Raw genomic sequence first — 26056 nt, 5'->3', positions numbered from 1 at the left:
ATAAGTCTGGCTTCTAATTTTCTAAACAGTCGTGAGGATCGAAACTGGTCTGGGCACTGCACTTATTGCGGTCGGTATGGGGAGATAGCTGGTACCTAGTCTAGGAAAAATCCTATGGCAAGCATGCGGAGTCGCAATTACACAAGAATTTATACAGTGATAGGGTAATACCTACCTACATAATGGGTACCTAATTTGAATTAGTAACGACAATTCAGTATAACGCAACTTACTCAACAGGCAAAATTTATTTATGAGGCATATACTTTTTCCTATTCAAAATTTATAAGATTGAAATAAAAGGAGGCTTATTTCTGATCAGTGATCACGGAAAAGTACGGCAGAAAAAACCTACATTAAACATGAGGAATCCGTAATTCTCATGTTTAATTATTACGTAACAGAAGCAAATAAAGGATATAATCGATTGTAAATACATAGAATGGTAAAAAAATATGTGTATAATTTATAAGAAATACCTATAATATGTACATATAATGCTACATGAATAATTGCATTTATTCTTTATTTACATGAACATATTTACATAATTTTATAAGAAACTAAGCCGCCTTACAGAAGACCCCAGCCAAATAGCACTAGACCCTACTCATAGTGTTGTGTCCTGCCGGTGAGTAAGGCTGCCAGAGCTCAACGAGGGTGCGGTGTGCTGACGACGGGAGGACTTACGGAACTAATTTGTTCCGTCTATTGTCCTTTGATTCGTCGGCAACCCGAACCCTCCTTAGAACTTGTACACTCCTTTTTGCTGTGTACTTATACTTAACACAGCAAAATCCCGTGTACAATTTTCTAATGGGGTGGCAACGCGCATATGACACTCTTTGAGTTGCAGGCGTCCATGGGTTACGGCGACCGCTTTCCATCAGGCGGAACGTATGCTTGTTTGCCACCGACGTAGTATAAAAAAACTAAGACTAAACTTAAAAGCTAGCTAATGTCTAACTAACCTAACCACAAAATTAACATTTTGAAAAAACCCCCGACCGCGACATAGTGGACCGATTTTCATGAAACATGGCTAAGAATACTCCCGACTAACTCAGCTTTCAGACAAAAAAACTAAATCAAAATCGGTTCATCCGTTCGAGAGCTACGATGTCACAGACAGACACACACACAGACAGACAGACAGACAGACAGACAAACAGACAGACATACACACAGACAGACACGTCTAACTTAAAACACTCCGTCGTTTTTGCGTCGGGGGTTAAAAAATAGGCCCTTGAGGCATTGTACCAAGGATACTGGAGTCATTTCCTCGCTGTATCGCAATGCTGATACGTTGTGTGAGGAAGTCGCCAGCTCTTCGGTCACCAGTTACCGCAACCAGACGCTTCGCGATAATTGCATTACAATAGGTAGTCTTAGAACCAAATAATCTAATAGTAACTCGATGTGTTAATTGAATTATAAATATCATTTTAATTAATTTTATTATCAAAATAACGAATAAAATCTGAACAGTTATTAGAATTAAAACTTAAACAAAAACCAACCAACCATAACCAACGTTTAACGTACCGACATTATTCGTTTTCACATTATCCGATCCGATATCGGATGTAGGACCGATATCCCATACATTACAGGCGCCATCTTGAATTTTTTCCTTTGAAATCTTTCCGACGTCCGATATCGGATCGGATAATGTGAAAACGGACTTATTCTGATGTATGGGGTTAATGGGGTAACAGTTCAGTTTAGCATGAAGAAAATAGTTCTAATGAAATTCCGCAACATGGCGCGTAGTCATATATTTCTGGTCAGGCTTTAGTTTCATGAAGCCGATTTGCAATGGATATGAGTTTTCAGCTGTCAAAGTTGACATTCTCTTCAACCTGAAGTAACATTTGAGAACAGCTGCTGTTCTATTAAAATTCTTTCATTTTACACAAATAAATATATACATATTACGCAATATATATATATTTATTTGCAGATGCATACGCAACGTGAAAATATATAAAATATGTACCGTCAAATGGGGTGAATAGGGATGCCGAGATGAATAGGGACGAGGCTTAAAATGTGATTTACCCTCCCATTTCTTTAAAAAATTCTACAGAAATTGTATCATTGAATTGTTATGATACACTTTGTGTAAGTAGTCTCGTACCTATTCACCTCGGCATCCCTATTCACCCCGTTTGACTGTACATATGTATTTAAAATACGCCGTGTTTTTCTTGTTTTCCGTTAAATTCGACACGCAGTTACGCTGTGTCTTGCGTGGGCGACGGTCGCGAGACCGTCGCGAGACCGTGCCGTCGCGTCTCATACTTCCATATCGATAAGGTTTGATGTCGTACGCGTCGCATCGCCGTCGCGCGACCATCGCGCGACCGTCGCCCACGCAAGCCACGGCGTTAGGTTCATCATCAGGAACCACCCTGAATATCGCTTTTTGTTAATTTCTAAAAAAAAATTTTTTTTTCCATACATAATAAATAGATTAATTAGTGTGAGAGGACCTTAATCATAACATTAAAGTCATTGTCAAGTGTTTGACGGCACATGTCAAAACAAATAACATTAGGAATTGGTAAGGGATGCCCCACACGTGTTCAGTAATTAAATTATTTTTTTTAATAATTCGATAACCGTAAGAGCAAAGATGCTAGTTTCTTAGAGAAATTTAATGTATTTGAACTAAAGAATCTTCCCTTAAAGTTAACGGAATTCAATAAAAACAGCGTGTATGTATACATTTTCACGTTGCGTTGTATTCTAATAAGAATTTTAAAATAATAACAGCTGTCTTTATCGCGAGTGCTGAATAGAACCCCTAGTTCAGAACTCTGAGCGTAGAGGGACTAACACGATACTTGCCCGGATAATGTAAAGAAAATTGCTTTACAGTTCCGTTATAGTACGTAAGATGTAGAAAGTTGCGCATACAGCAGTTATGACTCTTATGCAAGCCTTATAAAATATGCAAGCTATCACTATTATGTGTTAATTTAATTGTCCTAATAATGCAAAAACGGGTAAATAATAATCGCAACAAATCATCTCTAAGGACTGTATCGTTAAGTATAAGGACAAAACAAACCTCGTCTAAATGTTGACATGTGCATAATTTTGTATTATTATGTTCCGAGAGTATGATCTTAAGGTATTGGTAAGTACTATTTGATATAAGAAGGTCTGATATTTTTTTTATTTTAGGGACTTTATGGTACTTTCATTAAGGTCTAGCAAATAAATTTCGGACAACCCCTATCTGGCTTAATTTGAGAATATTTCAATGACTCTTTGTACGATTTCAACAAACAAAGGTTAATATGCTGCCAAAATATATTATTTAAGAGTCCTCTTCATGGTTTTTCCAATTGGGTACTTGTAGAATAAATGCGGCGAATTTATATAATTTAAAAAAACGCAATTTTGAGCAACGTTCCGGATTGCCGTAAATTTTTGATGCTAGCAGGATGAGAGAAACAGATAAAAAAATTAGCCATAGGCCAAAGTCTAATTGACATTCATGGTGTTTGAACAGTGCTTAAACCAGATCGATATAAACAATGTATGATAGTCAAATTCGACATCAAAGTCGGAGTTAGAGTAAGCACCATGCCACATTCTCTAAATGGCCGCCATACACAGATCCTGAACTATATTTTTTTTAAATAACAGTGGCTAGACTATGTCCAGATATTCTGCTTTGTGGATCATGTGTCGTTGAGGTTCGCACCATACAATTTTTTTTCGCAATCGTATCGTCTTTTACGCACATTGTGAATTTTCTAGTAGCATTTGTCCGGAATCGTAATTGGTACTCGGGAGGATTAAGTCAATACTGTCTAAACCATATGCTTTACGTCGAGTTTCTAGGACAAAATGTGTACCTTATTATGTGCCTTATTAAGCCCATGGCTTGTTATAAGAAAAAAATATAATAGCAAATAAATACGGCTACTCAAAGTTGTCTTCATACTTAACGATACAGTCTTTATACTTCCCGAATTACTTACAATGACTAATACCTATTACTTTAATTTATTTATATTTCCCCTGTCCCGTATCATTTTGGTTAATTATTAGGTTTTCATTGTTAAACATAAATATTGCTGTAAATCATGTAAATGGCTTCTATTAACGACTATAAAACTAATGATCCCAAACGAAATAAGTTTCTACTATAAAAAAAAGTTTTTTCCCCTCACTGGCTCGGAAACACGTGTTTTGTCCTTTAATACCAGTGGGTAAAAACGCATTTTATCCACTAGTGGGTAAAGTAATTTGACCTTGAATAAAGTCAAATTAACTGCTTTTAAATTGATAAAAGTAGGTGAATCTAGTAATAAAGATGATTTACCACCTGTGGAACTACTGGAAGCAGTGATAAACGCATTTTTTGCGTTGTATTTTCCTCGCAATAGTGAGGGGAAAAGTTTTGTGTTACACTCGGGTGCAAATGTATTTTACTTCTCGTGTGTTAAAAAACTCGCAAGTTCAGGATTCTATTCTCGAACCACTCGCTTCGCTCGTGGTTCAACTATAGAATCCTTTCACTTGCTCGTTTTTCAATTCCACACTCGGCGTTAAAATACAACTTTGCCCCCTTGTATAACAAATAACTATTATTGGTACATCAATTGCTGCGATGTGAATCGCTTTCTTTACAATTAACGTCCATTCATCCCGACAGGCGTGACCTTTTACTTTCTGGATCTCTACCCGATCCAGACTTTTGTCGAACAACTTTCATTTACAACTAGTTCATCGAACTCACTTTCTCCCGATGCCCGAACTCCCAAGGCTCTCATCGGAATGCATTATAATTGTTAGCGCCATCCACGTGCAATGAAAAATCATATTCATACATCGCCCGCTCTATTACGCTTCCAAAACATTATCGGCCGAATTCGAACAACATGTACAAGATACCTATGCCGGCGATCGGTGCGATACGAATCAGTCAGAGTCAAACGTTTCTATTTGTAGAAATGCAATTTTTGACACAATCACGTCTTATAAACATTGTCCGAATATCTTAACTAACAAGTTAACTGCTGCAGCTATTTTATGTAAGAGCCAGATGGAAAACGTCTATTTGCCTTTGTTTTTTGAGGTTTTTTTATAATTTTATATTAAATCGTTTGAACAGATCACTGCTTAATTCAAAATTTTCTAAAAGCATATAGGTAAGTTAACTAACTTTTAGAATAAAATTTTACATTACCTATTAACCCAATTAATTGCATGCAAATGAAAAATTAACCTAATTGCAGTTTTTAGTATGAGCTGTGAGGGCGGGCAGATAATTTCATCAAGCATGCTAATGAATGTCCCACTGACGAAGCCGCACGTGCCTCGTGTACTGTTAATCAGTTTTGCCGATTAACTTAATTCTAGCACGCGACTTGTCTTTCAGATCAGAATTCACTTTCATCTATAAATCGGTTTTGACACCTTGCCCGTGAACGTGCAACTTTGTAATGTCTCGTTTATTTAGGTTAGGTACTGTCTTCAGAAATATTATGATACTTTTTATTAATTAACTTATTTAATGTTTGAGATGCTTATCTTCCTTTTTAATGATGTTTGTAATAAAAGAAAAATCGTATACTTATAGGTAGAAAAAAGATAAAAAATACTTGTAGAGGCGATATCAAAAGCCATAAATTCGATAAACTTTTGATTAAGAAGTCAAATAACTAATGCCTAATAACAATGATGAGTGAGATAGGAGTCATATTATGTATTTTCGTGTACCTAAATGGCATAGGTTAGTCGGGTCCGCGCATCGGCCAGCGCCTGTTCGGAGACCGCGCGAGATTTTCTCATTTGATATTCACATTCAGTGTTAAGACGCTTCGCCCCAGCTATCTATAAAGCGCATCACTGTCGCGTATAAATAGTGTTAGTGGCCGGCCTGGATGCCGGAAAAACATACAAACCAACATTAAAATGCTCTGCTTGCTTCTTCCTCTGTTGTGTTTGTGATTTTGATGAGCTTCTTATCACGTTATTACACGCTTAGTATCCGGATATGGTTACAGGTAAGCTCGTGATTCAAAGCAATTATCTAAAGATCAAGTATGTTTACCTATCTGTTTATCTAATATGAACCAAACACCGCACATACATTATTTAGGTCATTAATTGTTATGACAAACATATCTGAAGTTTATGTAAACATAAATGATGAAAACTGTATTAATATTATTCTAGTTTGTTAAATACACAACAATAAGCGATCTCGAAACTAAATTAAGTACATAGAAAATCAGGCGACAATTGACCCGTGTGGCCTGCCGCTCGCAGACGTCCGATAAAATCCTCTTGTAAATTAATATTTATCTCAATGTGATCTAAATAATATTTATTAGCTAATACTGTTATGATATATATGGCCATTACGACCGTCATCCAGTGTCTAGTTGACGCTGACTGGATGGGTAGTGTTTTGAAGACCGTTACCTCTAATAACAATTTCAATGTGTTACAGATAAATGACATTCTTAAAATGGAAAAAGGGGCAGTGCAATTCGAATGTAGACAGTAAGCCTTTGTACAAGTAAAATCATACTTTGGAGTATTATGCAAACAAAGCAACATTTATACGCTATCGCTATAAGTGCTATAACTAAACTTTGGACATCGCTGTTTATTTTAATGTATGTAATTCTGGGGGATAAAGTCTCTTTGATCGTGTACACTCGCGTGCCTAGTTCGTGTTTATATCTTTGCCACTAACCGCAAATATCATCTCGGTTGATGGATGTTCGAGTGAATGACATTGATATTTCATAAATCATAATTTTCAATTGTTTACAAAAACGCTATGGTCCTTACTTTACTGTTTAAGTACTTAATTATTTTATTTAATATTTTTTTTGTATAGTGAAAAAAAAAAGAATTATGAAGGAAAATGTAAAAATAATATCCCCCTCCCTTATAAATAATATCCCCCCTCCGAAGTTTACCAACGAAAAATTATGAATTTTTTACGAAACATTGTTTTAATGCTAAGTATTACAGGAAAAATAAAATTGTGTCTGTAATTTGGAAACTTTTTTTTTAATAAAAAAAAACTTTTCAGATATTCACTTTCAATTGTATCACTCTTGCGGTTGCATATCGTACTTCAAATGAATACAAGAGTTTACGTAAAAAATATCTTTCAAATAATTAAAAACTGTCGAAATCGGTTAACACCATAAATAATTATCCCTGAAAAACCAACATTCCATATATGATATAGGTCGAGCAAATTAGTTATCGAGTTCACCGAGAGATGGCGCTATACCTGTACTTCTAGTCAAGTCTTTAAAATTACACGTGAAACATGATTATTTTAACTATTGAAAGTTTGTACGGATATGGAGCCCTCGGTGGGCGAGTCCGACTCGCACTTGGTCGGTTTATTTAAATCACAATGCGTTTTAGTTTTCTAAAACATACATTAGTCATACCTACACCAAAGTAAACGAAATCAAATAAAATACCGTACAATAAATAACTAAAACCCTTTATAAAATGTACTTGTCCTTTTTTCTATATGTACATATAGAAATTCCAATTAAACAAAAACTAGATGGCTCACTGTGGTATAAGTATCTAATATCTTTTCAACAAAAATAACAAAACCCTGAAAAACCATGACTCATCAGTACCCAAATCGATGAAAATACAAAGAAACAAAGAAATCAGACATGTATCCGGAAAACTGTGTAAATGAATCTATTACCTACCTCGTAATTAATTGAAGCACGTTATGAGTGACTAATCGGCTAAGATTGACTAGCCTACTTCTAACTGCGTATTTGAATGTGCGACCTCAACCCTGTTTTCATAATCGAGCCAATAATAGTGGTCTTCCTTGTTTAAACACGCTGATAAAGTTATTATAAACTGATTTCATTACTATTGTATATGTATATTTGTATAACCCTTAATTGGGCATGAGAATGCCAAAACAAAATTTAGTCAATTTTGAAACATGTCAAAGACGACAGTTAATGTTCGCGGGTACAGAACGAATACCAACCTTATTCCTATACAGATACGAACTTACTCGTGTTTCCCTGAGATGCAAAAAACACCACGTTAGGGTGAAGACACATATATCAGCATCGAATCGCATTTTGTAGTACAAAAACGCAATATTGTACGGAGATGCGTCCGCATCAGTTCACCCTTCCGCATCGATTCAGCTTCAGCATTAAATGCGTATAAGTGTAACTATCCACTTCTCATGCTGAAGAATGCTTATTCAAGATAAAGCATGAGAACGGCTGCTTATGACATGAAGTTGGATGCTTGCGGATGAGAAAAGATGATTACGTGTGAGTCATGACACTTGCGATTGATAACGGCTGCTTAAGGGAGGGATGCGAATGAGCAAGGCTGCTTAAGCATGATATTCACAGAGTGCGGGCGGACGACCGCGTCATTATCACTACGTGTCCATCTAGCAAAGTGCACTAGTTTGTTTACATTGCAATAATTACTTACTTGCGAAAATGGACGAGGATAAATTGATTATGCTAGTGCAAAAATATCCTTGCCTTTATGACATGGCATCACCAATATATAGTGATCATCAGAGGAAGGAAAATGCATGGGAAGAAATAGCGAAAATAATATCATCTAACCGTAAGTATTTGCAAAATACGCAATTTTGATATTCATAGGTGCTTATTTAACCAACTTATAGTTGACCTATCCATGACGGTTTTCAACTTCAACTGCGGCATAACGTATGCGATTAAATTCAATAGCATGCGATGGCATGCTTTAGCGGATGAAATGCATGCTATATGATACTTCAGCTTTAAAAAAGGTGCGTTAGCTCCCTTTAGCACCTGAACACATGTAACAGCATACTTTAACTTCCGATGCGTAAAGTGTGTCCAAAATCATCCAGCTAAATGCGATTCGATGCTGATATATGTGTCTTCACTTTATTGTACTTAAATAGCATTAAGTTAAATTTTAATTCTCATTTTAAGTGAATAATGTATATTCTTATGAGAATAAATGTCTTAAACCATAAACTGATTTCATTACTATTGTATATGTATATTTGTATAACCCTTAATTGGGCATGAGAATGCCAAAACAAAATTTAGTCAATTTTGAAACATGTCAAAGACGACAGGTAATGTTTAAAATACATGCATACATACAATCACGCCTGTGTCCCATGAAAGGGTAGGCAGAGCACATGAAACTACTCAAGTTTCAGTGCCACTCTTGGCAAATAAGGGGTAGAAAGAAAACGAAACTGCTGCGAAGTTTAAAATAGCAGGGGAAATATACCTACTCCACTCCTTATGCCCAATTGAGGGATAAAATATTATAATATATTAAACACATTGCCTTCTGCGATGGCTGTGGCATATTTTTTTTTACACAAAACCAAAATACGCAAGCGAACATCCGAACAATACAATGTATTTAATCTGCGACCTAGGTTGTAAACGGTATCTCCATTTCATTGTCAGGGTCGAGAGAGGTCGCCACTCGAAATGTGTGGTTTCTGTATTATTGCAACTGTTAAAGATTCCAACACAAATACATGGTAGTTTTCCAAGTACTTACGAGTACATTGGCCACTTTATGAATGAATTATACTATTTATACATACCTATTCACAAATTCATATCATAATGTTGCCACGTAACTAATTTTGTTACGTTATTTTGTTTTTTTTTTAATCGGTTTTTTGAGTACTAATTGTAAAACAGGCAGAAACAATAGAATTGCCTAGTACTCCTGTGTCATTATGATGTTGCCGTGTAGATATTTGTTCTTCTGTAGATAAGGAACTTGTCTTTCTATTGTTTATCGTTGCGTAGTGTTGGTAATAATTGCAGATCAGTGATACAATAGTACCAACGTACCTACAGTACAATATTTTTGAGCTGCGTTGAGAAACGCAATTTTCTAGTAACGACGCTAGCGCTACTGCTACTGTACCTACTGTGTAACAAGGCTTGTATTATGGTTAGTATGATTTAAATAGGTACAAGAGGTCTTGCCCTGTGACGGTCTTCTCAACCTCCCCCTATGACAGTCTTGTTTTATGCCTTCCAAAGTTTTGCAATCCATTGTATTGTCAATCAATATCACGACGGATCACATTCTCTTTTCACGAGTGATGTTATTATTGTTTTAATACATGCCTAGCTCCGATATTGGACACTTATACAGGGGGTTTATTTAGTCATACTGAGCAAATTTTAATACGGGATTAATTAACACACTTTTATGTCGGAAAATCACGGGAAGAAGGCTGTCCGAGCCTGATATATTCTATGAGAGTATTTTTTTTTTCGATCTTTGCATTTTTTCTATAGGTAAAACTTGCAGCGTATAACCTATACTCACAATGACTCTGTAAATTATTTCAGGTGTCTGAGTAAACAACCTTTATTTTCACATGAACAAACATATCAATATAACTAGAACACAATACTATTTATATGCTGCTGTGGTACAGATAAGCTTGCGATTCGCGGCACATCGAAATTCGCCGTTAACCTCCTTCGGCTGCCAGAAAGAAAGTAGCTGCCGTGCCTAAAGGATGACATGAATTTATAATGTCTCAACGCTTACGTACAGTGTCAGATGGTGTAATATATATCCACTTAACACTCGTAGACATGTTGCAAATTAAAAGTTAATCTTACTTCTGCGCAATGTAACATCAAAATTCAAAACCAGAGTAAACATTTCAGGAGGAAGACATAAATGAGTTTGGGCAATTGTGTTCGTTCAAATCGTTTTCCACTAAAACAATAACTACCTAATATTACAGAAGCTATATCTACCTGCTTATAGGTAATTATATCATTTGTACTTTTAGTATCTCTCAAGTTGGAAGGGTCACAGTTACATAATTGTTTATGTTTTGTATGAATAAGTAAGTACCTTCATAACTATTCACGTACTAAAGCGTACTTAGGTACTGTTATCGTAGGCGTAAATAGAATTTACATAAATAATAATACATATGTTGTATAAGCTTAATATAATATATTAGAGGTAGGCCCTCTTGATAGTAAAGCATTATTTTTATATACATAAGTAAAGCGTTTTAGCAATTACTATTTCTCAGTTGGGAGGACATCCATACTAATATTATAAATGGGAAAGTGTGTGTGTCTGTTTCTTTGTCCGTCTTTCACGGCAAAACGGAACGACGAATTGACGTGATTTTTTAAGTGGAGATAGTTGAAGGGATGGAGAGTGACATAGGCCCCTTTTTGTCTCTTTCTAACGCGAGCAAAGCCGCGGGCTAAAGCTAGTTATACATATATTTTAATACAATTAAAAAGAGAAAACAGACAGCTGTGTTGTGCAGGTATTTCTTGAGATTACATATACCTACGTTTTATAACTTATTTACAAAATAATTTGATTTACGTAGCTCGAAAAACATGTCAACCATATGTCATGTAGTTACATTTATAAAATTTTCTTCCAAACTTATTTCGGTATTATCTACTATTCCTAATTAGGGGTATCATGCCACAAAAACAATCAATAAAATTGAAGCTGCGATTTGGTAGTATACACGCGCGACAAAGTAGCGACAAGTTAGCTGTGTCGTCGTCATAATTTCTAAGTACCAAGGTAAGTAAGTAAGTATGAGAAAGTCGAGCTAAGTCAGAGCTTAGCGACACTTAGCTTGAGCTAACTGGATTGTCTTCGGAGCTATCACGCGCCATAATTGAATACAATATACGTTTATAAGAAGCGGTGAATAACGCATTTCACTTTTTTTGATAATAAACGGAGATACCGCGTCACACGACGCGACAACGGCTTTGATGATTATATTCGCCGCTTTCAGTTGAAAACATACGGAAATAAACATTCTCATTACACTGCTATTATTATTCAATCATCGAGGAAAAACAAACATCATCAACAGTTGATGAAAGAGTTATAATTAAAAATTACCGTTTTCTACCACAATTAATATGTTTAACTAGGCAAATAATATGGATCGTAAAATCCAAAGTCATCGCTAATGTGTTAGGTGAATAGGGATGTCCGAATATTTTATATAATCAGGTAAACTGACAGCATCATGTACCTACACTACCTACTTTCAACCTGCTTCTTGCAGTAACTAAATAAATTTGTTGGTAAGGTAAATGTTTGAACAGGTCACCCTTGACCACATTTTTGCTCACACAAAAACTTGAACCAGTGTTGATTATAAGTGCAAAACTTGGCGGAAAGTGTAAAACAGAATGTCCTCTAAAATATCGTAGCCAATAAACCGGCACGAACTAACAGTTAACAACAGTTCGCCACTCTGTTTGGTGACTTGATGCCGCCCGTTGACAAGTGGGACATCTGATTATCTGACCTACACACCTCGAACTGCTAATAATATTGACATATATCTTGTATTAAGCAATAATGTGATCATGATCGTCGTTAAAGATTACGGAACAACTGTTGCACTTATGAGAACCCTACAGTTAACGTATTTAGCTCACCTAAGCAAAACAGGATATTTCGACCAGTTCCTCATGAAGTCAGTCCAAGTGCAAGACGAAGCGATCGCGCGCTGATCAGCGAATCCACACCATTTCACTCGTTTTCGTGTTGAACAAATACACGTCGCATTCACATACTAATTATTTACGAGAGAAACTGCGCGATATACGTTGAAACGCGCATACGGATCGCTGTGTGCAAGTACACTGAGTGTGTGTCCGAGTCGGGTGAGCGAAGCGAGGAGTGGAGGCGAGTGACCACAACCGCACGCGGCGCGCGCAGTGAGAGTTGTGCTTGATGCGATGCGCTCAGCTTTGATTGCGTGTTGGGCTCCGGCTCCGGCCCACTCGGCGGCAAGGTATTCGCTATGCACCAGACCAGGGAGATGCTGATGCTGGTGTCTGCACCAGCACGGGCAGCGCCTGAACCCGGCGCACTCGCGCGTTCAACGCACGCACGCGACGTCATTCACTAACTTTATTACATTGACTTCCTAAAACAATGAGGAAAGTGAACAGCGCTTTGTTATGTCACAGTATAACAAGGATAACAACAGGGACCATTTTACGCCTATTTTTTGATGTCGTTAATTAAAGCAGGCCCCGTAGCCGAATGGCACAAACACTCGCGAAACGAAATGCTCGTAGATATCTATCTCTATCGCTCTTGTGTATTGGCGCGTCAGAGCCAAACTACTTTTCGCGGCGTTTCGTTTTCGTTTTGCGTCGCAGAAATGCCATTCGGCTACGGCACCTGGATTCGTCCCAAAATGCTTACTTGTGAAAACTGTATGGCAGACTGGCTGGGCTACATGCTACATCCCTTGCGATTCTTTGCTAAGTCGTACAAACGCTCGCTGGGTAAACCCAAGGGTATTGACTTAAAGCGGCATCGTCGCGTCGTATATTGTAGTATATAAACTTACATACCTACCGATAATATAAGTACTTAATTAATTCAACGACTGATATGTACCTACCTAACGTTATAACATCATTCATTCGGCGAAAGCAAGGAAAGGGCAAAATAAGAATCCTTTGAATGACATGAAACTTCTTACTCGTTGCGTAGTCACCTCGTAGTACGTATTAATATTAAATCAGATAAGTTACTCGTTTAAATGTAAGATAATTGACATTTAAAAATTTAAAGTAACCAACATGTTTCGTTTTGTAGGTATAATTACTACTTACATGTTTTTATTGATTTCCGTTATCCATTCATCCATCTTCCTCATTCATCTTCGTTTCCGTTCATCTTTTCTTACTTCCTAATAGTATCTATTTATGTTGGTATATCTGCCGTCAGATAATTGACACTATTACAAGCGCGGATCCAGCTTCGTGCTCAGGGGAGGGATCACGTGGTCTATTTGTATGGCCAGCCTAGGCTCCAGGGGGGGGTCATGACCCCCATGACCCTCCCCCCCCCCTCCCTGGATCCGCGCATGCACTATTATGTTATTCTTAACGTTCTCTCACACTTATTAAGCTTGAAAACGAAATAAAGTAAAAATTGGAATTTAACGAAAAGGGGCATACCAAGATGAAGTATCGAATTTAACGGAGAACAAAAAAATATACACGGTGTATACGTTATGGACCAAGTGATATACAATGTGACCTAACCTAACCTAACATCGAAACTATTATAAGGATAGATACAAAATTGGTTGGCTGTACCCGCCTCATTAAAAATAAAAATAAATTAACTTGTCTCCTCTCAAGCAATTATGTAATTGCTACTTCCAATTCACGACATCGACAGTCGACACTGACCCTTACCTTATCTTCCTCAGTAACTCGCTATTCTATTATCAGAGGTCAATGAACTTTTAAGTCTTAACTTTCATCTGAATAACAAATACGGTGCCTGTTGCCCAGGAGTGCAACGAACATGATTAACGCCAGTCATTACTGTCTGGCAGTGAAAAATACTGCACTGGCCCCGTAGCCGAACGCACAAACGCTCACGATAATATCTCTTTCGTAACTATCTACCTCTATCGCTCTTGCGTATTGGCGCGACAGAGCCAGAACTACATTTCTGCGGCGTTTCGGTGGCGTTTCGCGTCGCAGAAATGGCATTCGGATACCTAGACGTCACAATCACGATCCGTAAGCCTTCCGTAGAAACCTCTCTCTATCTCTATCGCTTCTGTAGTGGCGCGACAGAGCCAGCCTGCGTTTCGATCGCCAAATAACTTCAAGGATTGCCACTTTAGCTAGGCCGGTTGTACGCGGATAAGTCTAACTTAACGAGTTAAACTTAGGTATTATGCGCGGTAAATAATACATAGGTCAAAACTTAGGCCCGTTTCCTTACTAATAATATGTAGGTACAAAGTATAAATTAGAGATTTCTATATAAATAAATAAATAAATATTGGGGACACCTTACAGTACACAGATCAACTTAGCCCCAAACTAAGCAAAGCTTGTACTATGGGTGCTAAGCGACGATATACATACTTATATACATAGAAAACATCCATGACTCAGGAACAAATATCTGTGCTCATCACACAAATAAATGCCCTTACCGGGATTCGAACCCAGGACCGCGGCTTAGCAGACAGGGTCACTACCGACTGAGCCAGACCGGTCGTCAAATATCGATTGTTATTCCGCAGTACCTAATCGTAATTTATTTATCCTTTCACCGTTATTAGAAAAGCTATATGAAACATAATGATACAGAACGCAACCTATTTGTGTTTATTTGTTAGAATTGTCTCAGTGAATAGGTACTCGCCTGATGTAAAAAAAAGTATAGTCATCGTTTTAACGCTTATTATACAAGCTTTTAAGCATAGCTGGGCATTAACTCGTTAATCCGTTAATCGTTAATTAACGAAGTTAACATTTTGGTTAACGGATTAACTTTTAAGTTAACTTTAAAAAATGTTAACGGATTCGTTAACTTCCGTTAAATTTCTTAGAGTCCGTTAATCGTTAATCTAGTTCCGCACGCGCCGAGTAAAACTTGCTCTAACCGCTACTGTAAAAGCCCGGAGTACGGTGAAACCTAGGATTTTCCCGTAAATTCACAGTCTATAGACAAGTTGGTGCCTTTGGATCACTTGTTCGAGACCTGCTAAAGTTTATTAGTCCAACTGCACCCATCACTAACTGCGAAATAGAATGTAAATCATCAGGCATGACATACAAATCGCGCAACCGACGTATCAAGCCAAAGTGCAGAGTTCGGCGGGCCGCGCTATCTACCAAGTTACCGTGGATCACAACTTCGATTAGAGGTGTCTCAATCCGAGGAACCTACGCACCATGACTACGACCGCATGATTGACCCAATAAAACATATAAAACCTAGAATTTACCGAACCAACGTCGATATAAGTCCAAATAGAACAATATTTATTAACATTTTGCTTTTACCAATTGGCAGCTGGGATTTTTTAAGAGATTTTGGCGAACTCCGGGCTTTTACAGTAACATTATTAAACTTACGCAAATAGTAAATAGTTCAGTAAAGTTTTTTTTTATAGCGATTAACGGATTATCGATTAACTTTAACTTCCGTTAAATTTGTTGAAATGTATCGCTTTAACGATTAACGAAGTTAACTTTTAAAGTAACGGATTAGCGATTATCGAAGTTAACTATTTGATTAACGGTGCCCAGCTATGCTTTTAAGCTTGGGTTGTATCAAAGGGAATTTTTTGACAAAACACTTATTACATGATTAATATGCAGATTGTGCTCCTCTCATCTATAAATTCACTTATAAAATAAGTCTAAATTTTATATGAATTGCAACTCGAAATCTTCAACACCCATCTGTTTTCACATAGCGTGACGTTAAGGGCACCTGCATTCACTAAAGCTACTTGTAGTGCATCGCGTTACCCAAGGGCGTAACATGAACAGCTGTTAGTTCAGTTGCTTTCCCCCGATAAAAACCTGCTGCGTGTCACTCTTGGCTGAGCACAGCCTTTGGCCACTGGCACCACCATACGTCACCAACCCCTAGCTGTATCCCTTTCTAGCACACTCTTATTTTAAATAGGCATCTCTTTTCTTTGCCAGTTTAATTCGAAAGGGGTTGTGTGGGTTGTTTAATGGTCGTCCCGGCAACGGAGCTCCGTCCACAAGACCCGCGGCTGCCCGGCACACTGACGTCCACGTTGTACTTCCATAATTAGACAATATTTAATTTAGAAAATGTTCTAGTTCAGTGTCGGTTTAGTACATCAACTCGCAACGCGTAAGTAGATAGTAATAATGTACCTAGATGTGTATTATATTTAGATGTAAGATCGTAAGCAGACTCAGCTGACGCAGCACGCTGATAGTAAAATTTATTAGTTACGTGTCACATTCCAAAGGTTACCTACTTTTGGGACCTGCTTCTCCTTAAGTATACTAAATACTTACTATTTCCGTGTCCTGTGGATTATTCTTAATTTATCGATTTGTTTGATTAATGATTACCTAAAGTACGAATTACAAATGATTTATATTTTCTCTCTTGTAATTTGGTTTCTTAAATCTGCGGGCCGATTTTTGAGTCTCACGCGTTCGAATTCAGAAAATTGTCACTGAAAATAATAAGCAAGTCACCGTTTTCAACCGGTAGGTATTAGTGACAAAATCCCGTATGCGAGATTCAAAAATCGCCCCCCTGATCCTCAAATTACCTAGTTCACTTCGAATATAATCGAATATAAATAGGTAACGTTATTTATACGCAAATTACCTACTTATAGAGACATATTGACCGGGATATAAACCGTGATTACCTTATTGAAACTAACCGTAAATCATTTAAAACTCTTACTTAAAGTACAGCGGGGCAAATCTAGACTGGGGGGCAATTGTAACTAATCCATTTTTTCCATTATTACACTATGATGTTGAGTTCTACATGTATCCACTGAACACGCCTACCATCATATATGTATAACCGGTGGACACTCTATTTAATAATGCAAACATTTTAAAACATGGGAAAAATGGACAAGTTACAATTGAGATTTGCGCCGCTGTACCTTATACAGTTTTTTAAGGGGATGGGTGGGCCAATACGAGTATCAAAGTGGGTTATAAAAAACATGCACTGTTAACTTGGTCTGACTTTATGCTTACCAATTGTCGGGACCTTGTAATGAAACATATTTGTCTAAAATTATTAGTTATTTATTAAGTAATTATTGTATTCAATTTTGACAGGAAGCGTTAATTAAAAGTTACTGAGCTGGACTAAGATAAAACGTTCTTGCGTCAAATTCTTATAGGTACTTACTAAGTATCTTTAACTTACCTAATTAATACCTAATTATAGGTAGATAGACTGTTTACGACCTAGTCAATTCGGAGATAATAGCAAGAAAATTGTGAGAAAGTAAGCATGAAAGAGGATTGTAATAATAATCATTAAGCGTGCTCAAATGCTCACGACGTCAATATCACGCCGTGTGAAAATCACGAGTGCGACGGCTCAGTTCCTTCCTGTAACAGAAAATTAATACAGTCAGCATCAAATGACTGAAAGAAATCGCTCAAAGGGATAAGTTCGCCTTTGTACTGTTCTTTACTGGAATTACTGTGTTTTTGGTTATTCATTGTACAATAAAGAGTTGACTAGGTCCTACTACTACTAAATGTACCTAATCATTCTCTTATCTAAGACACCTTTGTACCGTTAAACTAAGAATTATTTTATAAGCCCCTTATTCTTAAACGTACTCTAAAGTTATCAAGCCGATAAAGTTCGTTTGTCCTTTTCTATCACACTAATACGTCGTAAAGGGACAAACGAACTTTATCGGCTTGATAACTTTAAAGTACTTTTTTTATAAATAAATAAATATTGGGGACACCTTACACAGATCAACTTAGCCCCAAACTAAGCAAAGCTATGGGTGCTAAGCGACGATATACAATTAAATAGATAAATACTCAGGAACAAATATCTGCGCTCATCACACAAATAAATGCCCTTACCTTACCGGGATTCGAACCCAGGACCGCGGCTTAGCAGGCAGGGTCACTACCGACTGAGCCAGACCCGTCGACACGTTTATGAATAAGGGGTTAAATCTGTAACGATTTCGATTAGGTGGTGGTTTTTGGAGGAGATAAATTAATTCAGCTAGATTTTACCTCTGGGAAATCGCGCATTTTTAATTACAGTGGCAAATACTTACCTATTTTTAAACGGGTATAGTCATAATCACCTGCAATAAAATGTTACACCAGGAAGGTAGCAAAAATGTCGGATTCTGTCTTATTTGTAGAGCGTGCACGCCACATGTGACATATTTTTGGAGCCTACCAAGAGTAACATATTACAGGTGACTGTACAATAAGTTTACTTTTAATCACTCAATATAAGTAGACACAATCTTAAATGATTATTATCTACTTATATTAGGTAAGTTAAAAGTGGTGATGAGCTCAGACCCCTCGTGTATGTTCTTAATCCCTTAATTTTAATTACGAACACGAATACCCGCATAGATTAAACGGTGTCGTTTTCACGCAATTAGAATTAACCGTAAAAGATACTACATGATGCCCTTCTAAAATATCAAGTAACGTACGCGACTAAGGTGGGAAACGGACGTACGAGTAGGACGTACCTATTCCTACACGAAGAAACGAAAAGAATAATCATTTATTTTTGTTTCAGATATTCTCAATCAACATAATGTAACTAGACCCAATATGAATGTAATAAACATACAAAGAATATACCGGACACTATGACATTGACGGACAGTTTTTCCGGGGAAATAGCTAGCGCGACCGATGACTCTACATCAAACTGGGATCAACTATACTGCTCCCATCTTTGGTCAAATAGTAATTTACGGAAAACAATACTCAACAATGTCCAAAATGTGGACGAAAGAGCTATTACATATTGTTATACTTGCAGGGGAAAGATGAGAAAATATGAGATCAAATCTCCACGAACTGAATTCCGACCAAATGAGCATTCCACTCCAAATATAAGAATTTCCAAAGAGGTTAGCTTACCATTAAATGATTCTAGAGGAGATACCATAAGTGAAGATATTAGTAGGACAGAAATTTTCCCATGTAGAAAAAGTTTCACAAACTCCGCTATCACAGAGGTAGAAATTAACCGTTGCATTCCATCAATATCTCATCAAATAGACTCGAGTATTCGCCAAAAATATACTTCCTATGAACCGCAGCCTACTGAAACCAATCCCCGAAGACTGCGAAAAAGCCTAAAAGGCATCGGATGTATCGTGAATTTTGCTCTGACTGAACCCGTGAAGAAGCGGACTCAGATTCAAGCGTGCTCAATAAGTGTGATGATTGTTGCTATTGTAGTTATAAGTTTTGTTTTGGTGAATTTTACTACTCCTAGTTCTACACGTGTAAAAGTAATTAGTACAACTGTAGTGCCAACCCAACCCGTAATTGTAAACAAAACTTCGTCAGCAGTTACAAATATTGCATTACCGTCTGCGCAACTGCCCGAAATTGTAACCACTGAAATATCGTTGACAGCAGAAGACGAGTTTAACAGTACAACTGAACATAACTCCTTAATTAATAACGTTTTATCTAAAATTCGTAAGAATATAAGGACATACCCGAAAAATTCTAACAAAAGTAAAGAAAGCCAAAAACCAAAAGATATCATAAATCGAGACATTGTATCGCAAAGTTTTTGCTCGTGCCAAACAGATGAAATATGCATGCTAAACGAAAACAGCGGAGCGCCAGATTGCAGGAAATCTATCGACGCCGACGATCCTACTGGTAAGTTCACATTACTTTTAGCACTATACCTGCACATATTCATGTTTTCAACAGACACAGTCCCATAAACGAGTAGTTTCACTGACTGCCAAAAGCACCCAATGGACCCATGTCTAACTAACTCTACCTATTAAAATACCTATCATTAAATTCACCTCTCGGCCAGAGGAAGACGTAGGTGAAAAGTCTCGTTCCATTAGTCCTGATAAAGAAAGCACTATGTTGCATGTTTATCGCTCTCACCATTGCGACATATGTAAATAAAAATATAATTCATAGGTTGTCGACTTAAGGCTGCGTGTCTTAAACCCTAAACTAAAGCATGCCAAAAGCTCTTGAAAGTTGATCACTGCGATAAGTACTATAAAAAAATATAATTAGCCCGGTTATTATTATTATTAACTAACTTTAACTTTAACTTTTGATTTGTTGTTACTTAATACGGGGTGTAATTTTTATAACCGGCAATGTTTTCTAATGCTTGCGGACACGGTTTGAGTTGGTAGTACGTAGTTTTTAAGAAAACAAATATCTGGGCGACAGCTTGGTTCTATTTTATTATATCACGTGTTTAGATAAAAATAAAACTTACAAAAAAAAAAAAACTTTATTTCTGGCCGGGATTTGAACCCCCTGCCACCCCCTGACACCTGTGATGCGCTTGCGAACATTAGACCGACCTCTTACGACTGAGCTACGCCCAGCTGATGCGCGGTCAGCGAAAATTAACGACCATATTTTGCGTTTACTAACCTGAAAGAAAAACGCATGAAAACTCGAAAATTCGCGTTTTCAGGGATATAAGGCTAAGCTAGACAATCATTTATTATTGCCACTGGAACAGGCTCTTGAAGTCTCTCCCTTTTTCCTACTTATACCTAATTATTTGTTTGCAGGTTGTGGAGGCCTGTGTGCCTTAGAGACCGAGGCTTGTCAGCTGGTAGACAGACTGCGGGGAGTGCGCGTGTGTCGGCAACTGAGTCTGGTCACGTGCTCACCGCAAGAGTGGCGCTGTCGCAACGGGCTATGCGTGCCGGCCGCGGCGCGCTGCGACGGCGCTGTGCAGTGCTATGACAAGTCTGACGAGACACACTGTGGTAAGAACCATCTAGTTTGCTATTATCTACCCTGAAGGAATCAACTATGCTCTTGACTACTCCCGCAGAAGGAGTGTTGTCGAAATTATGTCTATGTAGTTTTTCCACTACAACAAGCTGCAATGTGTCCGTCGTACCTATCTAATGGCAATCGGCCGCCCGTACTCCTAGCGAGGGCCGATTGACCCTCACCAAACACCGAATAAAATAAAAAAGATACCGTAGACTCCGTAGAGAGAGAGAGATGATACAACACAACTACAACACACCAACTACAGCTTGTAGCAACCGAAACACTATGATATCCGCTTTCGACTGGATCTCGAGGTACCACTTCCCTGAACTGACTGAGCTGGTTAGTATGCTATGAGTCCAACATTACAGCCTTGTATTCAACAGCCTGTCCACTGCAACTGCGCCTTGTGGCTGTCGAAACGAGAACAAAATTACACAGTTTATATTCATGTGCTGTAGATAAATGGGTGTTAAAGTGTGCGACACGAACATGACAGAAGTCAATTCAATAAAATTATACTACGTGCGTTAGTATCTAAAATAATAGGTACCTAAAATATCAACGCACAAAGAAAAGAGGAACAATAGGAATTAGAGCTCTGCCTTATGGGAAATGGTCGAAGAGATAGTTCAGATCTGAAAACCGTTACGAATTTTTAGTAGTTATGTTGTTGAGCATCGTATTAGGTCTCCAAAATTGCAGGGAGACAGTGGCGCACGCCATCTACTTCAGCGGAATGTTGGTGTACCTATTGGTTCACGCAATTATAAAATAGCAAAGTGAAACCATGTAAATGTAAAACATAAAGATAGCAGGTGGATTACCTGACAAAGAAATGGCGGTAGATATAATTGTAATATATTAACATTGGGGACTCTTACTCTTAGTGTTTAGTTTGTATAAATGCTTGGCTGTGCTAAATGAATATTATGGTTAAGGACCCATTTACACGGTGCGAGAATTCGTATTTGGTTGGTGTACAGTTGGTGTATGTGCCTAACTTTCAACAATCCACAAATGTAAATAAAACCGCAGGCGAATTCGCGCGCCTTCTAAATAAGCCTTTATTCAACAAATGGCGTCGAAAAAAAGAGAATGTTATTATTTACTGTCGCTTGTTACAGAGTGTGACCTAACGAAGCAGTTTCGCTGCGGTCACTTCATATCATGCTTCCCCAATAGCAAGCTGTGCGACGGAGTCATCGACTGTTGGGACGGCTTCGACGAACTTAACTGCACGACAGGTTATTTATCACTTTACTCACTACCTAGCATTTTACTTGCCCATCAATTTTGAGAAATCGTTACTTTCTAGCTGTTAACATTTTTCTATTAGGTACCTAGTCTTTAATGATCACTGTTTTACGATGACTTGTCTTCTTTGTAATTTTTAACTTTAGTACTTAATGGGAATTTACTTTTACGAGTAGAGTAGAGACGAACCAAGCTAATTTGGCAGACAATTTTGATAGCATAGGCACAAGTTTTATTTTGAACGTAACGTCTAAATCTTGAAATTATGAAGTTCACTTTACACTTTAAAAGTCTGTGTTATCAAAATCACTGCCTAGCTCTGCTGTCCCCTGTCCCTTTAAACCCTCTAAGGCAAATATGGCTCTCGTCTCGCCCCGACCTGGGGCAACAGGAACCGAACCTGGATCAGTTTAGAGTGCTAAATCTTTAGGACCTTTAATTGTAAAATGAACTGTAGTCCAGTTCGCTCTCTCTCTCTCTATCTATATCTAGGTCTCTCTGGACTTGTAAATCAGTAGCACTAGGTACATAGCAAGAGTGCGCCTAATCCTATGCCTTTAACCAACATTTTAATAATAAAGAAGCCACAAAAACGTAAGCTGATTATTTGTTTAGCATTTTTTCGGAATGATAAAGCAAACGTCTTCGATCTATAAATACCTACTTATTATACCGAATGTAAAGTAAATCGTCGTGACCTTCATTTCGAAGCCACGAAACTAGGTTATGAATGAATTTTAACGGGAGTTCCTATTCATTATAATCTGTATTGACATAAATACAATTTTTATCGTACTGCTAATGAGTAAATAGGTACATATTGTTAAGGTCACAAACAATATCGGTTATAATCTTATAATTATAGATTGATGCAATGCCATCTTATCTTAGCCCCTAACCTCAATAAACGGACTCGTGTAAAACAGTATTAATCACAATAGGCTACTTGCCTTCTAGTCAAATCAGCTTCTTTTTAAGAACTGTCAAAACGAATTTGAACGACTTGCTAATATTGAATTTATATGAAATCGAATTGAGTGACGTCACGGTCAATTAAACTTCATAAGTCCATGTTTTTCTTATAATTAGCTGATGTCTTATTTCGTGCATGGTATAAAACATTTTATTTTTACTAGTAAACACCATACTAAGATGCCGAAGAAAAATTTAAATCAAATTACTAGCATAGCTAACCTAACCTAACTAAATTCAAAATGAAAATTATTTAACAAACGTCAATAAATCTGGGCTAGGTACTTAGTTCTTCCCAGAAGTAACTTTTCATAAATGTTCCAGAATGTCCCGAAGACCAGTTCACCTGCACAGACGGTCAATGCATCATCGAATCTCGCTTCTGCGATGGATACGCCGACTGCCCCGACGGGAGCGACGAGCCGCGGGGCTGTGACGGCGGCTGCAGTAAACACGAGTTGCAGTGCAGGAATCGCCGCTGCGTTTCTAACGCGTTGAGATGTGACGGTCATGACGATTGTGGCGATGCTACTGACGAAACCAACTGCTCTTGATGATCGTTCTTCCCTTATGCAATTAATATTTATAGTTATTCATGACATTCTCGAATCGCTCTTCTGCGATGGGTATGCCGACTGCCCCGACGGCAGCGACTGCCCCGACTGCAGTAAACACGAGCTGCAAGCTGCAATGCAATGCAGGCCGCTGCGTTTTTAACGCGTTGAGATGTGACGGTCATTCTCATGACAATTGTGGAGGTGCTACCTGACTAAACTAACTGCTGTTCATGATCGTTTTTCCCTTATGCATTATTTCTATTTATTCATGATATTTCCGAATTGCGCTTCTGCGACAGGTACCTACGCCGACTGTTAAGCACAGATTGCAAATAGTTGGAATCTTGGCTAGGCACCCAGGCATCGGTTTAGAGCCATGCTGATCATCAGTATAACACAAAAACCATCAGCCTATCTTTTGTTGTGATCTCACTGATGAAATTCAATGCTCATAAAAGTTCATCCTTCCTCTTATTCTGGAAAGATAGAATGAAACTTCCTTACAATCTGATTTTATTTTAAGTGTTGATAGAGTGACTGTTTAATTATTTTCAGTACAGATGGTCGTTTTTTTACGATAGTTCAAAGTGCGTTCAAATATAAAGTTCGAAACTTCGAGTCATCGATAAATTAAAACACGACCGAAGGGAGTGTTTTTAAATCGACGTGTTTTAATCTACGAGTTAATCTATTCTACATTCAACTTAATTACATTAATTTAATATAAATTAATTACATTAATTTGTATAAATAGATAATTAGTTAAATAAATAGCGACTGAAAGTGAAAGTTATTTGACTTTTTTATTTCATGAATCAGATTTCGTTAAATTTTACATAGACTAACTTTACCCCATTATTTCCGTTTAACATCAGCGAAAAGTCCGTAATGTGACTTACATAACTTTGAACTTCGCGCCTTTACGGCACGATTACGGAAATGGAAAGAATAGGTTTGCCCGAGAAGCTAATAACCATAGATTTAGAGTTAAGCTAGATTGAGTAGTTAGGCCAAAAAGTGTGTCCACGTGAGAGGGTAAAGTTGGGGCTGGCTCTCGCAATTATTGCCACTATCAAAATCATTTGAATGACGTCATCACTGTCATTCTTTGGGGATACCAGTTAATATTCAAAGTTACTACCAAATCTACTAATACCCAATTAAAGGTTTTTTTTAATTGCGCAAATCAATTGGTTTTATGGCTTCGTAATAATGACTTGCCAATTCGTTACAAGGTATTAATGGCCATTTCTCAAAATTTTGGCACCGACAGGTGAAAGATTTGTTTTTTTTTTAATGTCGCATTTTTAAATAAAAATTTTGTAGGGATCGTTTGAATGAATGCGTCTCAAACATTTCAAAAATGTCAAAGGCACCGATATCAATTAGTTATTTTAGAAGTTATGATCGATTAAAATTCAGGTGAACGACATCATGATCAGGTGAAGGATAAATATACACAGGTTATCGACAAAAGCAGCAGGATAACGACAAATTAGTACAAATTTGTATGACACATTTGACAAGTTAACGACAAGCGTCGCTAACCTGCGTCCGTAGTCGATCACCTGTAGTTTGGTGGTCATTCACCTGATATGGACGTCATTCACCTGCCCATCAGCATTATAATAGTTTTTAACCGCCGCCCAAATCTCAAGAAAGGGGGTTCTCAATTCGTCAGTATTTTATTATTATTTTTTTTATGTTTGTTACTCGATATCTCCGTCGATCGCCCCTCGTAATGGTTCATCTGGCTTATGACAAGTGATCGACGTGTCGGTTTCCTGTCACTGAGTCGTTCACCTGGCTTTATCGCACAGGTGAAGGACACACACCGCAAAAAAGCAACAATCCTTTGAGAAATGCAGCCTAAACCGATATAACAGTAATACTTTTCTCATT

General features: G+C 37.6%; 2 protein-coding genes across 5 annotated transcripts in view; one reads left to right on the top strand and one right to left on the bottom strand.

The window, feature by feature from the left end:
* Positions 1–12753, bottom strand: part of LOC125225096 (sphingomyelin phosphodiesterase) — a 51974-nt gene extending 39221 nt beyond the window's left edge. For both annotated transcript variants that reach the window (XM_048128640.1, XM_048128639.1), the window contains exon 1: positions 12495–12753. The gene's annotated coding sequence lies outside the window, so the exon portion shown is untranslated. The remainder of the gene's footprint in view (positions 1–12494) is intronic.
* LOC125225097 (suppressor of tumorigenicity 14 protein homolog) lies at positions 5780–24732 on the top strand. 3 transcript variants are annotated; one of them, XM_048128641.1, is made up of 5 exons: positions 5780–6032; positions 19150–20258; positions 21155–21355; positions 22496–22615; positions 23922–24732. In XM_048128641.1, exons 2-5 carry the CDS (start codon positions 19223–19225, stop codon positions 24149–24151), a joined length of 1587 nt encoding a protein of 528 aa, XP_047984598.1. In that variant the 5' UTR covers positions 5780–6032; positions 19150–19222; the 3' UTR covers positions 24152–24732. The 3 variants fall into 3 exon arrangements, with proteins under 3 accessions (XP_047984598.1, XP_047984601.1, XP_047984600.1); XM_048128643.1 differs by lacking the exon at positions 5780–6032 and adding an exon at positions 16616–16722; XM_048128644.1 differs by lacking the exon at positions 19150–20258.
* Positions 24733–26056: the final 1324 nt, after the last annotated feature.

The sequence above is a fragment of the Leguminivora glycinivorella genome, chromosome 4 (genome assembly GCF_023078275.1).
Source record: "Leguminivora glycinivorella isolate SPB_JAAS2020 chromosome 4, LegGlyc_1.1, whole genome shotgun sequence".
Taxonomy (NCBI): domain Eukaryota; kingdom Metazoa; phylum Arthropoda; class Insecta; order Lepidoptera; family Tortricidae; genus Leguminivora; species Leguminivora glycinivorella.
This window is presented reverse-complemented; position numbering and strand designations above follow the sequence as displayed.

Excerpts from the sequence above, each read along its gene's own strand:
- LOC125225097 (XM_048128641.1), top strand. The coding sequence starts at position 19,223 with ATGACATTGACGGACAGTTTTTCCGGGGAAATAGCTAGCGCGACCGAT. Across the intron at positions 20,259-21,154 it reads CGACGCCGACGATCCTACTG|GTTGTGGAGGCCTGTGTGCC; the intron begins GTAAGTTCACAT and ends ATTTGTTTGCAG. Across the intron at positions 21,356-22,495 it reads GTCTGACGAGACACACTGTG|AGTGTGACCTAACGAAGCAG; the intron begins GTAAGAACCATC and ends CGCTTGTTACAG.